At 52.4% G+C, this 17387-nt stretch overlaps 1 protein-coding gene across 2 annotated transcripts in view; it reads right to left on the bottom strand.

The window, feature by feature from the left end:
- Positions 1-17387, bottom strand: part of TNKS2 (tankyrase 2) — a 691336-nt gene that overhangs the window by 280647 nt on the left and 393302 nt on the right. For both annotated transcript variants that reach the window (XM_086922459.1, XM_086922461.1), the window contains one exon: positions 5649-5769. In XM_086922459.1, the coding sequence (XP_086778585.1) occupies positions 5649-5769 (121 nt within the window). The remainder of the gene's footprint in view (positions 1-5648; positions 5770-17387) is intronic.

Genomic DNA, 17387 nt, shown 5'->3' with positions numbered 1-17387 from the left:
AATCACTTGGGCATGTGTAGTCCTTCCTCTACAAATCCCGTACAGCTCACGGTTTCCGACTTGCATGGACGGTACTCCATGCCTTGGAAGACCGTCCAAGGTACCGACAGGAAGAGCGGTGCCAACGCGTTCCCTAAGCCACAGCCAGGTGAGGTGAGGTATCCTCCAAATGCCCAAGCACAGGTTATTCGGTTGTATCTGTTACAACAGTCTCTGGGGTATTTTTATGTATCTTCATAGATTACAGATTCATTTAATATAGTTTTGGTACAACACTGTAGTGGTCCTGAAGAAGGCATGGGACTGAATATTGTGCATAGGTGCTGAAACATGTTGACCCTTTTCTTACGAACATCAGACAGTTATTTGTTATAGACTGTCATTTTGCACTGTTTTTAGTTTTGATTTGTGCAAGACAATAATAAAGATAGGGTCTCTCACAGGTCAATTTTAATTCGCTACCATCTCTCTTTTTGTGCACTGCATTCTCTTCCCATAAAAACGTATTTGCTCTCATCTAAGAACTCAGATAGTGACCTAGACAAAACATCCTCGGCCTCCCTCATACTTCTGACGAGGTTGCAGCCCTTAGTGTCATGAGCGTGACATCAACGAGGAGACCCAGATGATGAAGCATGTCACCTACGGGTGAGTGATGGGAATCAGTCTACTTGAATATCTTTTTCTAGTATAGCAGTCTCCATCCAGGGAGCTGGCGCACGCATATGGTTTGGTATGTTCAGGAAGGTATATTGTTTAGAGATGTAGTTTCAGACCCCTGGGCGAATAGATCCAACCAAGGCTCTCTCAACTGCAGAAAGGGACCTTGCACCACGTCAGAGTTCAGACGCCATTCGGGATCCACCATGCACCTGCGTCTGATTCGTCCGCCCTGGCGTTCAGAGAACCTGCCAGGTGTTGAACCACTAAGGTAATGCCTTGATGTTCCAGCCATGTCCAGAGGCGGAGAGCCTCCTGACATAGGGTCCACGACCCCACCCCGCCCTGTTTGTTGCAATACCACATAGCGGTGGTGTTGTCTGTGAGCACCTGCACTACACTTCCTCGGACAGAGGGAAGGAATGCCTTCTGTGCAAGTTGGATCGCCCGCAGCTCCAGAAGGTTGATATGGAGCCGGGACTCCGCTTGAGACCAGAGGCCTCTCATCTCCACCGCTCCCATATGGCCTCCCCATCCCAGGAGGGATGCACCCGTCACCACTGTGTGCTCCGGTTGGGGAAGGGAGAAGGATCTGCCACTGACCCAATCATGATTCGTGAGCCACCACTGCAACTGTCGTGCAGCGCCCTCCGAGATCCGGACGCGATCGGACAGGTTGCCCTGATGCTGTGCCCACTGGAACTTCAGGTCCCACTGAAGAGCCCGCATATGCCATCTGGTATGTGTCACCAGCAGGATACAGGAGGCCTTCAGGCCCAGAGGCCGGAGGGTCAGCCTGACAGAAACCCAGGATAGAGGCTGAAAGAGGAGAATCATAGCCTGAAAATCCCGGACAAGCTGCTCGGGAGGATAAACCCGGAACAGCAAGAATCCAGAACCGCTCCAATGAAGGGGAGCTTCTAAGAGGGACTCAGGTGCTACTTCAGCACATTGATGGGGAAAACCAGCAAATGCAAGAGGTCAGCCATAGTCTGGAGGTGGGTGACGACTGCCTGGGGCGAGCCCGCCTTCAACAGCCAGTCATCGAGGTAGGGGAAGACTGACACCCCTGATCTGCACAGATGAGCTGCGACCACCGCCATCACCTTCGTGAACACCTAAGGGGCACTGGTAAGGCCGAAGGGGAGCACGGCAAACTCAAAATGCTCCTGGCCTACCGTGAACCGCAGGTAGCGCTTGTGAGCCGGCAGGACGGGGATGTGAAAATACGCGTCCTGTAAGTCCAACGCCACCATCCAGTTTTCAGGGCAGCCATGACCTGAGCCAGAGTCAGCATCTTGAACTTCTCCTTCCGGGAGAACCAAATTGACGTCCCGGGGGTTCAAGATGGGGCACAGGTCCCCCTTGTCCCTCTTGGGGACCACTAAGTAGTGAGAACAACAACGACTCCCTACTTCCTGACCGGAAACGAGCTCGATGGCCCCCTTGGCCAGGAGGGCCGAATCTTCCTGACAGAGAAGATTCAAATGATCCCTGACATGCGGTGGCACAGAGGTGGCATGGCCGGAGGGGAGGACAGAAAGGGGAGTGCGTAACCATGGCTGATTATCTGCAGCACCGACTTGTCTGATGTAATTTCGCGCCAGTGGTGGAGGTTGTGACGGATCCTGCCACCCACCGGCGTAGGGTGCTCCCTGAAGCTCGGATTAGGAAGGCTTAGAGGCAGAAGCAGCGGGGGTGGAAGTGGACTGACCCGCACGCTGGTTACCATACCCGCAAAGGTTTGCTGGAAGAGCGTGCCTGGGTGCCCCTGCCCTGGCCACGAAAGGAACGAAACCCAGGCGTGGCAGGGTTCTTTGTGGAAAGACCCAAAGACTTGGCAGAGACACAAGAGTGTTTAAAGCGCTCCAGGAAATGGTCGACCTTATCGCCAAAGAGGCGGGAGCCAAAGGACATGTCCATGAGCGAGCTCTGAACATCGGGTGAGAACCCAGTGGAACGCAACCAGACATGGTGCCGCAATGCCAAAGTCGCAGAAATTGCCCTGTCCAACGAATCAGCGGTGTCCAAACCACACCGGATGGCAAACTTCGCTGCATCCTTACCCTCCGCAAATGCTTGGGAAAGGACAACCTGAACCTCCTCTGAACACTGAGGCAAGACCTGAGTTACAGAGTTCCACACTGTGTGGTAGTAACGGCCCAACAAGCAGGCAGTGTTAACCGACCGCAACTCCAAGCTGGCTGAGGAGAATAGCCTTTTGCCAAATTGGTCTTGCCTTTTAGAGTCCTTATCCAGTGGAGCTGTGGGAAAGGCACTCTGTGACGTTGAGGCCTGAATGGCCAGCTTTCAGGAGTGGGGTGAGTGGTCAAGAAGGCAGGATCACCAGGCGCCGGGCGATGACGCCTAGCAACGTTTTTATCCACCGGCGCCCCCGTGGCCGGACGCAACCAAGTGCCCAAGAGGACTTTGGTGAGGGCCTCATTGAAAGGGAGCAGCGGCACCGACGATGCAGACGCTGTCTGGAGCACCTCCGTAAAGAGGTTGGTTTTAAGGGCCACCGTAGGGAGCTCGAGATGGAGAGCCTCTGCAGCCCGACGCAGCACCACAGTGTAGGAAGCATCCTTCTCCATAATAGGTGGCGGAGAGGCAAACCCCGGGTCAGAAGACACATCAAGTTCACACACATCTTCAAGGTTGTCCACCCAATCTTGCTTGGAGTCACACTGCTGGGCAAGGGGGTTCTCGGATCCGTCCCAGTCCTCGTCCGGCTCCGGTGTAGAGGGAGCCGGTCGTGGCGGCAGGGCCGGAGAAGGGACAAGCAGCGTCGAGAACGGCGCCGGCCGGGGCCAAGCCGGAGCGGTATCCTAATTCGGATCCCAGGCTAGATCAAAATGGTCTGGGAACCAGGGCAGGTGTGGGATAAAAGGCACCCAGTGCGGAGCCAAGGGCGGCGTCAGGGCCGGAGCCGTAGGAGCTGCACCGTTGTGGCGCCGGGGCCGGAGCCAGCGGTGCAGGATCCTGTGGCGCCGGGGCTGGCGCCGCTGGTGGAGCCGCTGGGCCAACAGGATCTGGAAGTGGGACCGAGGGGACGGAAGGCGCGCCGGCGGCGGCCCAGGGCCTGAAAAGGTGGTCCATGGCAGCAAGAAACTCTTGCAACTGTTAAGGAGTTGCGGACCCGGGTATAGCCGGTAGGTCGCAGGACTCCCCGGCTCCAGAGGAACCGCAGGGACAGAGCTCCTGTCCCCCTAGTTTGCCTCAGGGGAGCGAAGGGGGGACGTAGGAGAGCGAACACGCTTCTTCGACTTCTTTTTATGGCGTCGCTTACCGGAATCTGGAGGCGAAAAATTAGAGACCGAGGAGCGACAGCTCCGGTCCCGTGAACGGCCCCTAGACCCGAGCGGCAGTGAGAGGAATGCCGGACCTCCAGCAACTTCCGGCGCCGCTCCTGCAAGGCCTTCGGGGTCATGGTTCAACAGTCCCGGGAGTCGTGCTCTGTCTCCAGGCAGTAGAGGCACACATCGTGGGGGTCTGCCACCGACCTGTTATGGCGGCACGACCCACAAGACTTAAATCCGGGCATCCCTACATGCACCAGGAGACAAGAGAAGGAGACAAAGTCTCAAAAGAGTAGTCAAAAAATGACTGAGGTACGTGCTCAATCTGGATCTGCGCTTTCGGCACGTAAAAAGAAAAAACTGACGTTAGCGCGCATGGGTGGCTTCTAAGTAGTCTCCAAGACGTCATCTCGGCGCTCACGACGCCAGTGACAGACCCGGAGCCGCACGACGCCACCGACCGGCACGAAGGGGTACTGCTAAGCAAAACTTTCCGGATCCAGTCTGATGGCTGGGAATTATTCTAAGGTAAGGAATCTATCACTAACGTGTGTCTTTCAGATCCACTACTCTAAGCCAAGCATGCCTAATCGAAATTGTGCCAGTTTATAATTGTCGGATTGCCAGGTTTGCAGCATCCAGTGACTACTTAAGGCATGTGTTGGCAATAGTCTTTCCCTCTTGTAAGCCAGACTGCTCTTTTCTTTAACTAAGCAAGCAGGTGTTGCATGAGTTCTCTTATTTCTTCCAACTGTTGGTTGCCATACCTTCTAAGCAGAGCACCGGAATTGGTTATTCTCAAATTTATGCTGCCACTGTTGCCAGTTCTCTACCCAGTGTCTTCAACCACTTATTGTCTTTGTCTGGAGGAGAGCCCACAGAGGACAGTGCATTCACCCATTTGTGAGCAGCAGTGACAATCCCTAAATGTGCTGGCACATTAGTCTTTGTGTATGGTGTGTTCTGAGAGAGATTATATGCTTTTTCTCTACCCTTGGGGTTACTGCCTTGAAGGATGATGGCCCTCAGAGGGCCTCCTCTTGTGGGCAGTGTATCCTTATTTGCCTAAATGCCCCATTTTGGCTTTCGTCCTCTAGGGTTATCGGCAATTCGTCCTCAAATTATCATGTGGCTCTTTACTTGGCTCAGGAATTAATCATAGTGGTCTGACAACACCTCTGGTCGTCGCCCACAGAGAAAAAAGTGGGGACACGAGATGGAAGACAAATGCACAGCATTTGAATTGAGTAGAGATCAATGCTGAAAATGTATAGACGGTATTAGGGATTTATCCAGTGTGATTTTCCTGATCCTTCGCATTTCTTTATCAATCTGCCACAGGCCACATATGCAGAGGAAATGTCGGGAGCTTTCAAAGGTTTGCCAGAGGTTCTGCACTTGTACAGGCAGCGACAAATGATCATCAAGGTTTATTTGAAAGCCTGTACCTACAACTGGTGGAAGACTTACCTTATTCAAGACAAACAAATGCTTAGATTACATCTGCACTAGCATCTTGTAAGGGTGCAAATGATGCAAGTACAGCACTTTTTAATGTTTCTTGGAAACCCACAGGCCAACAATCACTACCTACTGTAGCAGATTTAAAAGTATTAAACTTATTGACTAAGACTCTTACAAGCGTAGCTAGTGAAAATAAAAATGCATGAAAATATTTCTGTACTGTACCTTGTTGGCCAGAGATCAATCGTTCAGCATACTTGATGATTTTATGCCTGTGGCCGTAGGCATTAATACCAATGTCCTTCAACTCTTTATGTCCCATTTCAAAAAGTACATCTAGTGTAATCTAGAACAAAGGCAAAATATTTACTTGACAGATTTGCGACTGAGTTGATTTATTATTCTAAATATTTCTAAAACAACGAAGAAAAAAGCAATTTTTGCATATACTCTTACAATGGTGATGATCCTATCTACCCACAGAAATGAAGGTTTGCATAGGTCAGGTTCTGTAGCCACTACGAACTCTGGCACAAATTAACACAGATGTAGATGTTCTACGAGATTTTTGCCAGAGGACAAACATTAGATTTTTCCTAAAGCGGGCAATGATTTCAGTAGTGGGCAATCTATACGGACTACAGATTGGTCGACATCAAATATAAACACATACTTAACGACTAACTGTAAAATCCACATGAGGATTGAAAATATCATAATCAATTGCAGATGTGGGTCAGATTGCAGAAAAAATAACAAAAACTTTCAATATTACATCAATGCCCAATACGTTGAATGTGGTGTCAACGATCCACAGAACACTTAAACAGAGGCTTTAAACCTAGAGAACATTCATCTCTTGGCTTTAAATTCTGGATACCACTGTGCAACATTCCACTGAGCCTGGTCTTAATGAACAGTTACCTTGAAATCATGGTCAAACCATATTGGAGTTCAAGCAAAAGTATGCTATCAAACCCCGGGGAACAAATTCAGATAATAGGTGTAAAAGATCACCGGTTTGAACAAGAGTATACACAAGACAAATAAAGACCTATTGCTAAAATGAAATTGTGCGTCCAAAGTGAAGTAGTGTGGCTCACTGGTTAGAGGCGGCAGACCCGAGAGCAGAAGACGGCCCGGGACCAGGGTTCGATTCCCGACGCGGCAGGTTTCTGGACCAGGGTCAGCGGACTCGATAATTCTCTCGCCTCGGTGCCCACTCTGATCAGCGATCACACTCGGCAACTCTGGGCACTAGCTTGCCTCATCTTCACTAACGGCCCCACCAGACCGCCGGGGATGCCTGGTCTCACCCTGGAGATACCCATTAAGGGACCATCTCTCAGGGAAGCCAGGAAGGGTTTCGCAGCGGTCGAAGCGCGGAGGTACCCCTTCGGGAGTGATTCCAGCGCTATATAAGCACACAATTAATTAATTAAAAGTCTGTTTCACTTTGTCTTACAACCAAGAAGCTAAAACGTAACCCAAGGAAAAATAAAATTTACGTTAGACTCTTTCTGAAAGTGGTGGCTGATCCCTGCCCCATGGAGAAGACAGGTGGTATAACAGATAATAATCTGCCATCTGTAAGTCAAATGCCAGATGAACTGTTAAAGACCCATGCACACAACCTGCACTCGTGATTTTACACCAAGCACTACCAACAATCAAAGAGATGTGCACGCAATTTACTTTGATTTAGGTGTCAAATGGAATTATGGCTCAAATGATGCACAGTACATAAATACATCCCTCCTGACCCTGTATCTTCTGATCTAAAAGAAGTGCCTTTTGTATCCTCAGGTGTTTAACTGGTTGAATAGCTTTTTTTTGCTATTTTATACATGCTGTATATATCAGTATAGACCATCATCAGTCAATCTCTAAACATCTGAGAGCCGGATTTCACTTCAGTGTTTATGAATATTTATGAAGACCCTCTTTTGGTGGTTGGGAAGGTCGAGCCAGGCAGTAGTCAGACAGATCTGATAGACAGCTATAGCTATAAACATGAAAGGTTCAACATTGCATGAAGCTAGTTCATCGTGGACCCCTAATAGGATCCACCTAGGAAACAGAATAATGTCTAACCCCAATTTATTAACAAGAAAATCATTAATCCCTGATTTGAACCATCTAATGGCGGACAAGTTGCCAACAAATGCACAAGATCCGCACCATACTCCCTTGCATCTAGGGAAGCCCGTCCTGGAGTCCCCCCCCCCTATCTGACTATCCTCCCGGGTGTAATATAAAGATTGAAGCATGTCTTAACATGTTGGCCTGTAGACTAGCAGAAATTAGAAACATCTGGGCACCCCCCAATGACCTAGCTAGGTCACTCGGTTGGGCATTGATCTTATCCACCAGTCTGAGAACGTTTGGCAAGATCATCCTGCATTGTACTATTTAAAAATCTATAAAGAACCCCTATCGGAGTTTCATTGGCCAAAATCCATTCAATAATCTCTACCTTATTGAAACCCATCAACCCACCACCTTTCTTCCTTAAAAATTCCCCGATTTGTAGATGTTTTAAAAAGTCCCTATGGTGAAGCTTAAATTCTTGACACAACATCGCAAAAGATTTTAAAGAATTAAACGAAACAAAATCTCAGAGTGTGCAAATTCCATGTGAGATCCATATACTCATATAAGCATCATGAAAAATAACCTGCAGCAGCGAATTATCCAGTATTGGGATATAATAATTAAATCTCCCCAGGGCAAATTTGTTACAAATTTTCCCCCAAATACTAAAGGCCGCAATAAGAACTTTAAAGTGGACTTATTTATAATAACAAAAATATGTTTGCCGGAAAAGACATTCTCTCATTTTATCCCCTATCAGGAGCTCAAATATGGAAGGGGTCGTATCACCTTGTCCAAGGGGAACACCCACTTTTCCTAGGAGGGCTGCCAGTTGCTGCAGTCCAACAGCCCAAAAGTACAATTTGAGGTTGGGAACTGCTAATCCTCCATGATCCTTAGGCAATGTCATAAATCTGAGCACACACCAGTGATTTGCATATGCCCAAACAAATCTAGTCAACATCCCATCAAGAATTTGGAACCAATTATTACCAATCTCCAGCGGGATAGCCCGAAGGAGATAGAGTATTGTGGGAAGAAAGACAATGTTGATTAGGTTGCTCCTCCCAATTAGGAACAGCCTCAAGTGATTCCATCTTCAGAATTAGAGTATGGTCTTCTGAATTAGAGGGGTGAGGTTGACCTCCACAATCTTTCCAACATCTGATCTAATAACTACCCCGAGGTAGGTTGCCTCTTTACTAACCAGCTTATGTCGAAGGATTTCCTCTTTATTAACAATGACTTGGGTTTTCTCCCTGTGTAATAAATACCCAGGAAATTGGCAGAATCCCGTAGCCTCCTTTTCAATCACTATAAGAGCACCACTCAGTACAGAGGTAGCGATAGGCAGGTTATCAACATATGCCAAAACCTTTGTCTTCCCTCCTGCTAACTTGATCAGCTGAATTGCACAGTTAAGATGGATTTGCCCGATCAAGGGGTCGATACAGAGTGCAAAAAGCAGGGGGGAGCAAGGATACCCTTGCCTAATACACCTTTCGATGACCAACTCTTCGGAGTTGCCCCCATAAGAAAAATCATGCTCTAGACAGATGATTGAGGGCTTTTACTGCACTTGAAAACCCCTGGCCGATTCCCTTGTAGGACATTACTGTCCAAAGAAACGGTCAGGAGACCCTATTGAATGCCTTTTCGGCATCAAATAAGAGCGGTGGAATCTTGAGTAACTCCAGCCACATCAAAGAGGGTAATCACCTGCTGGATGTGGTCGGTGGTACCCCTAACTGGGGATACAACCATGCTGCAACGGAGATGTGAGCCGATTAATAACGGTCGATAAGCGGGTGGCCAATATTGTAGCATAAATCTTGGAGTCCCTTAATAAGGGTGATGGGACGATATGAACCCAGCTCTGTGGAAGTTTTTTAAAAATGTTTTTATAAAAACACGACTATTTTAGCGAATGACCAGCTATTAGGTGGAGGCAGCCCTTCCTGGATCTCCTGGATTTGTTCGGTCAAAAACCCTTTCAAAGCCCCTGCAAATATCTTATGAAATTTGCGGAAATAAGGTCCATGACCATAGCCTTCCCAGATTTTAAACCATCAACAGCAGCACCTATCTCTTCAGTAGAGATGGGCATGTCTAGGGCCTCCCAGTCTTCTGTCATCAGGGTCTATTCATCAAGTTCAGAGAGATATTCCCCATGACTAGAGAATCCTCATTAATCTCCTTAGAGTACAGATGTTGATAGAATTGTTGAAAGCCACTCTGATCCCAGCCTGATCAGATTGAATACCAGAGAGAGGATCCCTAATCTCCATTATCTGGCCCTTGGCAAGGAACGGTCTTGTTCTAAAGGCTGGCTGTTGCCCTATCTTTTCATTAAATTCATAAGCCTTTTCTCGCCATACCAGATACTTGTCCGCCGCCTTCCTTGAGGATATCTCAACGATCCTTGCCCTGGCCATTGCTACTTCCAAAGGAGCAACATCAGTGCTATCCCCTGAGGAAATAGTCTCAACTAATTTTAATTCTGCGTTGGTAAGGCCTGCATATAGTTGCTCATTTAATACTTTTTAATTATTTTGGCGCTCAAGACTGTACCATGTTGTTTTCCCCCATAGACAGGCCTTAAAAGTATCCCAAACGATGCTGATTGGGGTACTGCCAAGGTTAACAAGCATTTGCAATGCAATAGGTCTCACATTAGGAAAGTGTGAGCTATTGGTATAGTAAATGACACATTTTTTTAATATGTGTTGGCTTTGAACATATATAAATTATTAGCATTGTCATTCACAAAGCCAATAGTTTACACTTTCCTAATGCAAGTCCTATTGGCTATGGCAATGCTTGTTGGTAGCAAGCAAGGACAGTGCTGTTGTGGTTCCGAATGATGATGGTGTTGGGCTGAGTGCTGTGGTGATGTATTAGAGTGCTGTGGTGATGTATTAGAGTGCTGTGGTGGTGTCCCCGAGTGATGTGGTGGTGTCCCCGAGTGATGTGGTGGTGCCCCTGAGCGGTGCCCCCGAGTGATGTGGTGGTGCCCCTGAGCGGTGCCCCCGAGTGATGTGGTGGTGTCCCAGAGTGATGTGGTGGTGTCCCAGAGTGATGTGGTGGTGTCCCAGAGTGATGTGGTGGTGTCCCAGAGTGATGTGGTGGTGTCCCAGAGTGATGTGGTGGTGTCCCAGAGTGATGTGGTGGTGTCCCAGAGTGATGTGGTGGTGTCCCAGAGTGATGTGGTGGTGTCCCAGAGTGATGAGGTGGTGTCCCAGAGTGATGAGGTGGTGTCCCAGAGTGATGAGGTGGTGTCCCAGAGTGATGTGGTGGTGTCCCAGAGTGATGTGGTGGTGTCCCGGAGTGATGTGGTGGTGTCCCGGAGTGATGTGGTGGTGTCCCGGAGTGATGTGGTGGTGTCCCGGAGTGATGTGGTGGTGTCCCGGAGTGATGTGGTGGTGTCCCGGAGTGATGTGGTGGTGTCCCGGAGTGATGTGGTGGTGTCCCAGAGTGATGTGGTGGTGTCCCAGAGTGGTGGTGTCCCAGAGTGATGTGGTGGTGTCCCAGAGTGATGTGGTGGTGTCCCAGAGTGATGAGGTGGTGTCCCAGAGTGATGTGGTGGTGTCCCAGAGTGATGAGGTGGTGTCCCAGAGTGATGAGGTGGTGTCTCCGAGTGATGTGGTGGTGTCCCCGAGTGATGTGGTGGTGTCCCCGAGTGATGTGGTGGTGTCCCCGAGTGATGTGGTGGTGCCCCTGAGTGGTGCCCCTGAGTGATGTGGTGGTGTCCCGGAGTGATGTGGTGGTGTCCCGGAGTGATGTGGTGGTGTCCCGGAGTGATGTGGTGGTGTCCCGGAGTGATGTGGTGGTGTCCCGGAGTGATGTGGTGGTGTCCCGGAGTGATGTGGTGGTGTCCCGGAGTGATGTGGTGGTGTCCCGGAGTGATGTGGTGGTGTCCCGGAGTGATGTGGTGGTGTCCCGGAGTGATGTGGTGGTGTCCCAGAGTGATGTGGTGGTGTCCCAGAGTGATGTGGTGGTGTCCCAGAGTGATGTGGTGGTGTCCCAGAGTGATGTGGTGGTGTCCCAGAGTGATGTGGTGGTGTCCCAGAGTGATGTGGTGGTGTCCCAGAGTGATGTGGTGGTGTCCCAGAGTGATGTGGTGGTGTCCCAGAGTGATGTGGTGGTGTCCCAGAGTGATGTGGTGGTGTCCCAGAGTGATGTGGTGGTGTCCCAGAGTGATGTGGTGGTGTCCCAGAGTGATGTGGTGGTGTCCCAGAGTGATGTGGTGGTGTCCCAGAGTGATGTGGTGGTGTCCCAGAGTGATGTGGTGGTGTCCCAGAGTGATGTGGTGGTGTCCCGGAGTGATGTGGTGGTGTCCCGGAGTGATGTGGTGGTGTCCCGGAGTGATGTGGTGGTGTCCCGGAGTGATGTGGTGGTGTCCCGGAGTGATGTGGTGGTGTCCCGGAGTGATGTGGTGGTGTCCCGGAGTGATGTGGTGGTGTCCCGGAGTGATGTGGTATGTGAGGGTGAGGGTGTGTGGGGGTGTGAGGGGGTGAGTAAGGGTGAGAGGGTGGTGAGGGTGAGGGTTGTGAGGGTGAGTGAGGGTGAGTGAGGGTGAGTGAGGGTGAGTGAGGGTGGGTGAGGGTGAGTGAGGGTGAGTGAGGGGGTGTGAGGGTAAGGGTGACGTGGGGTGAGGGAGTGTGAGGGTGAGGAGGTGTGAGGGTGAGGGTCTGAAGAACAAGTTACTTACCTTTGGTAACGATATATCTAAGAAACAGTAGTTAGTATTAGATTCCTTACCTTAGAATATCCCCAGGCGTCAGACTGGATCCGGAAATTTTTGCGTAGCAGTACCCTTGCGCGTCGGTAGGCGTCGTCTGCGGCTCCGCGTCCGTCGTCGGCGCCGTGATGACGTCGGAGTACTTAGACGCCGCCTCCGCGTGCTGACGTCAGTTCTTAGACATAGCTTTTCCGTGCCAGAAACACAGAGCCATGTTAAAAACCAACACTGGTGCCATTGAAACTAGGTCCCTGAAAGGGGATGACCTTAACCCTAGATATCGGTTCGCAGAACGGGGAGGATGGGTGGGGCGGTAAGGAATCTAATACTAACTACTATTTCTTACAGATATAGCGTTACCGAAGGTAAGTAGCTTGTTCATCTGAAAGAAACAGGTTAGTATTAGATTCCTTACCTTAGTATAGATACCCCAGCAATACCAACCCCGGTGGTGGGTCTGCGAACCAATAATCACACCAGAAAGTCCTGGAGGACAGTCCAGCCAGTAGTGTCTTGCGAACATGTACAGCGAGGCCCACGTGGCCGCCTGACAAATGTCCTGCAAGGGGACTCCCCGACCCAGGGCAGTAGTAGCCGCCATGTCCCGAGTGGAATGGGCCCTCAGCTCAACAGGAGGTTCCTTCTTAGCCAAGGAGTAGCATGCCTTGATACAGAACACGACCCACCGAGAGATGGTCCGCTTGTGTACCGCCCGTCCCTTCTTAGCGCCCACGTAACCAACAAAGAGTTGGTCATACACCCGGAACTGGCGAGTGCGATCGAGATAAAACGAGAGCGCACGTTTTGGGTCCAGACGGTGGAGCCGCTCTTCCTCTTTTGAGGGATGCGGAGGCGGAAAGAAGGTGGGCAAGGTGACAGACTGCCCGATGTGGAAGGCTGTGACAACCTTGGGCAGGAAAGAGGGTCTAGTCCGCAACACAACCTTGTACGGATGGACAGAAAGGAAAGGCGGTCTGGAGGAAAGAGCCTGGAGCTCACTCACTCTCCTGGCAGAGGTGATGGCAACCAGGAAAGCAGTCTTCAGAGTAAAAAGGCGGAGAGGACAGTTGTGAAGTGGCTCAAAGGGAGCACACATCAGATAAGTAAGAACCAGGTTCAAGTCCCACTGAGGCATCACGAATGGAACAGGTGGAAAAGTGTGTGTGATGCCCTTCAGAAAACGAGTTACAATAGGGGACTTGAACAAAGATGGTTGATCAGGCAGCCTTAGAAAGGCTGAAAGGGCAGAAAGGTAGCCCTTGATAGTGCCCAGAGCAGAGCCCTGCTGGGCAAGAGAAAGAAGGAAGAGAAGAACCTCAGAAAGAGGGGCAGAGAGAGGATCCACAGCCTTTGCTGTGCACCATGCCACAAATCTGTTCCACCTGCAGGAGTATACCGACTTTGTGGAGGGCCGCCTGGCCGCCAGAATGATATTACAGACTTCAGGAGGCAAGTCAAATGGCCTCAACTGTCGCCGATCAATCTCCAAGCATGAAGGTGGAGACTGGACAGGTTCGGTTGGAGGACCGTCCCCTGCTGCTGCGACAGAAGGTCCTCCTGAAGAGGCAGACGAACCTGGGGATCGAATGACATACTGAGTAGCTCGGGATACCAGTACCTTCGTGCCCAGTTCGGAGCCACAAGGATGACTTGGGCACGGTCACGCTTGATCTTCTTCAGCACTCTGGGCAGAAGTGGTATAGGTGGAAAGGCGTACAACAGACCACAACTCCACTCGCGACGAAAAGCGTCTCCGAGCGAGTGCCGCCTTGGAAATTCCAACACGCAGAACTGATGACATTGCGCGCTCTTTTCGGTGGCGAATAGATCTAACCAAGGCTATCCCCACTGCAGAAAGAGACCTTGCGCCACATCCGAGTTCAGACGCCATTCGTGATCCATCATGCACCGGCGGCTGAGTTCGTCCGTCCTGGCGTTCAGAGATCCTGCCAGGTGTTGAACCACCAGGGTCACGCCCTGATGTTCCAGCCACTGCCAGAGGCGCAGAGCCTCCTGGCAGAGGGTCCACGACCCCACCCCGCCCTGTTTGTTGCAGTACCACATGGTGGTGGTGTTGTCCGTGAACACCTGCACTACACTCCCCCGGACAGAGGGGAGGAATGCCTTCAGTGCAAGACGAATCGCCCCCAGTTCCAAAAGGTTGATATGGAGCCGGGACTCCGCCGGAGACCAGAGGCCTATGATCTCCACCTCTCCCATGTGGCCTCCCCAGCCCTGGAGGGGCGCGTCCGTCACAACTACGTGCTCCGGTTGGGGAAGGGAGAGGGATCTGCCGCTGACCCAATCGTGGTCCGTGAGTCACCACTGCAGCTGTCTCGCAGTGCCCTCCGAGATCAGGACATGGTCTGACAGGTTGCCCTGATGCTGGGCCCACTGAAACTTCAGGTCCCACCGCAGAGCCTGCATCCGCCAACGGGCGTGATGCACCAGAAGGATGCAGGAAGCCATCAGACCCAGAAGCCGTAGCATCAACCTGACAAGACTCGGGATAAAGGCTGAAAGATCGGAATCAGAGCCTGAATATCCCGAACCCGCTGCTCGGGGGATAAACCCGAAACTGCGCCGAGTCGAGAACTGCTCTGATGAAGAGGAGCTTTTGAGAGGGACACAGGTGTGACTTCGGCACGTTGATGGAGAACCCCAGCAGGTGCAAGAGGTCCGTCGTCGTCTGGAGGTGGCTGACGACTGTCTGGGGTGAGCCCGCCTTCAACAACCAGTCGTCGAGGTAGGGGAAAACTGAAAGCCCTAACCTGCGCAGATGAGCTGCGACCACCGCCATCACTTTCGCGAACACCCGTGGGGCGCTGGTAAGGCCGAAGGGGAGCACGGTAAACTGAAAGTGCTCGTGGCCTACCGTGAACCGTAGGTAGCGCCGGAGGGCCGGCAGGTCGGGGATGTGGAAATAAGCATCCTGCAAGTCCAACGCTACCATCCAGTCTCCTGGGTCCAGGGCAGCCAAGACCCGAGCTAGTGTCAGCATTTTGAACTTCTCCTTCCGGGGGAAGCCGTTGACGTTCCGTAGGTCCAAGATAGGGCGTAGCCCCCCTTTGCCCTTCTTGGGTACCAGGAAGTAGTGGGAGTAGCAACCACACCCTACTTCTGGCCCTGGAACGAGCTCGATGGCCCCCTTGGCCAAGAGGGCCGTAACTTCCTCCTGCAGAAGCCGCAAATGATCCCCCGATACGCGGTGGTATTGTGGTGGCATGGCTGGAGGGGTCGTCTCGAAGGGGAGGGAGTACCCCTCCGGAGGATTTGCAGCACCCACCTGTCTGATGTGACAGTGCGCCAGTGGGAGTGGTCATGGTGAACCCTGCCCCCCCCACTGGCGTCACTTGGGCCTGAAAGCACGGACTAGGAAGGTTTTGAGGCGGATGCTGCGGGGGAAGGTGTGGACTGGCCTCGCCGTTGTCCCCTCCCGCCTCCACGGCGGTTTCCACGGCCGCCACCGCGTTGGATGTTAGTCTGCGGTGCGTGGCTGGCAGCACGTGTGGGAGCGCCCCTTCCTTGGCCACGAAAGGAGCGAAAGGCACCCATTTGCTGGCGCGGGCCGAGAGGCCCAAGGACTTGGCCGTAGCCCCGGAGTCCTTAAAGCGCTCAAGCGCATGGTCTGCCTTGTCGCCGAAAAGGCGACGGCCATCAAACGGCATGTCCATGAGTGTATTCTGGACATCCGTAGAAAAGTTGGCGGACCTCAACCAGGCGTGGCGACGAATCGCCACCGTCGTTGCCATCGCACTGCCCAGTGAGTCGGTGGTATCCAGTCCACACCGGATGGAAAAACGTGCCGCATCTCGACCCTCCACAAGGGCATGGGCGAGTTTAGCCTTCACCTCCGCCGGGCATTGTGGCAGCACGTCCGCGACTGTGTCCCACAGGGAGTGGGTGTAGCGGCCCAAGAGGCATACGATATTGGAAGACCGCAGTCCCAAGCTAAGGGAGGAGAATATTTTCTTTCCATAATTCCTATACCTCTTGGATTCCCGATCAGGCGGAGCCGACGGGAATGCGGTCTGGGAGTTACAGGCCCTGGATGACCAGGCTCTCTGGGGTGGGGTGGGTGGACAGGAAAGCAGGGTGGCCTGGGGCCGGGCGGTGGCGTCTGGCCACGTTCCTATCTAGAGGCTGTCCTGTAGCGGGCCTGGACCAGGTGCCCAAAAGAACGTCAGTTAAGGCCTCATTAAACGGCAGCAGAGGCTCAGCCGAGCTTGACTGCGGTTTAAGGACCTCAGTGAGGAGGTTAGTCCTCACGGCCGCGACGGGGAGCTCAAGGGCCAAGGCCTTGGCCGCCCGCGTCAACACCACACTGAATGATGCCCCCTCCTCCGTAGCCACGGTAGAAGGTGAGACAAAGCCAGTGTCTGGCAAAGTGTCCAGACCACTGGCATCCCCAAGACCTGTCCAGTCCTCCTAGGACTGACACTCAGAGGGTCCTCAGACCCCTCCCAATACTCCTCATCCCCCATCACCTGATAATCAGGGTTGTCAAATGATGGGGCCGGTTCATTGAAGTAAAACTCCACAAGCGACGTCGAGAGCGGCGCCGCTCCGGCTCCGGAACTGGGTCGAGGGAGGTATCGGGGACGGCGCCGCCTGGGGACGGCGCCGGATGTGGCAACTGCGGGACCGGTGCCGGTGAGGTCGTCAGGTCGACCGGCAACAATCCGGATCCAGAAGCGGATCCAGTGGGGCCCTGCGGCGCCGCCGGCGTCGGGGCCGAAGCACCCGCCGGCGTCGGGCCGAAGCACCCGACCCGCTAGGCCCCCCAGACGGGTCTGCTGGGCCCGAAGGCACCGCGGAGCCCGCCGGAGGAGTGAAGGACCTCATGGCCATGAGGAAGCGCTCGATCTCCTCCGGCGTCGCTTGCTGCCCAAGGACCGGAAGGTATGGGGCAGGTCGCGACGCCCTAGACTCCGACGGAGCCACGTGGGCGGTTTCACCCAAACCCCCTGGCCGCATCGGGTTGGGTTGGGGGAGTCGGAAGAGTGATGACGTCTCTTCGACTTCTTGAGCTTACCTGACGACTTTGAACCTGAGGAGTGATGTCGACTCCCGGAGCTATGATGGCTCCGCCCCCGCGACCGGTCCCTCGACCTCCGTCCAGACCGGGA

The sequence above is a fragment of the Lissotriton vulgaris genome, chromosome 5 (assembly GCF_964263255.1).
Source record: "Lissotriton vulgaris chromosome 5, aLisVul1.2, whole genome shotgun sequence".
In the NCBI taxonomy this organism is placed as follows: Eukaryota; Metazoa; Chordata; class Amphibia; order Caudata; family Salamandridae; genus Lissotriton; species Lissotriton vulgaris.
The sequence above is the reverse complement of the archived record's forward strand: the minus strand, read 5'-3'. Positions and strand labels throughout refer to the sequence as shown.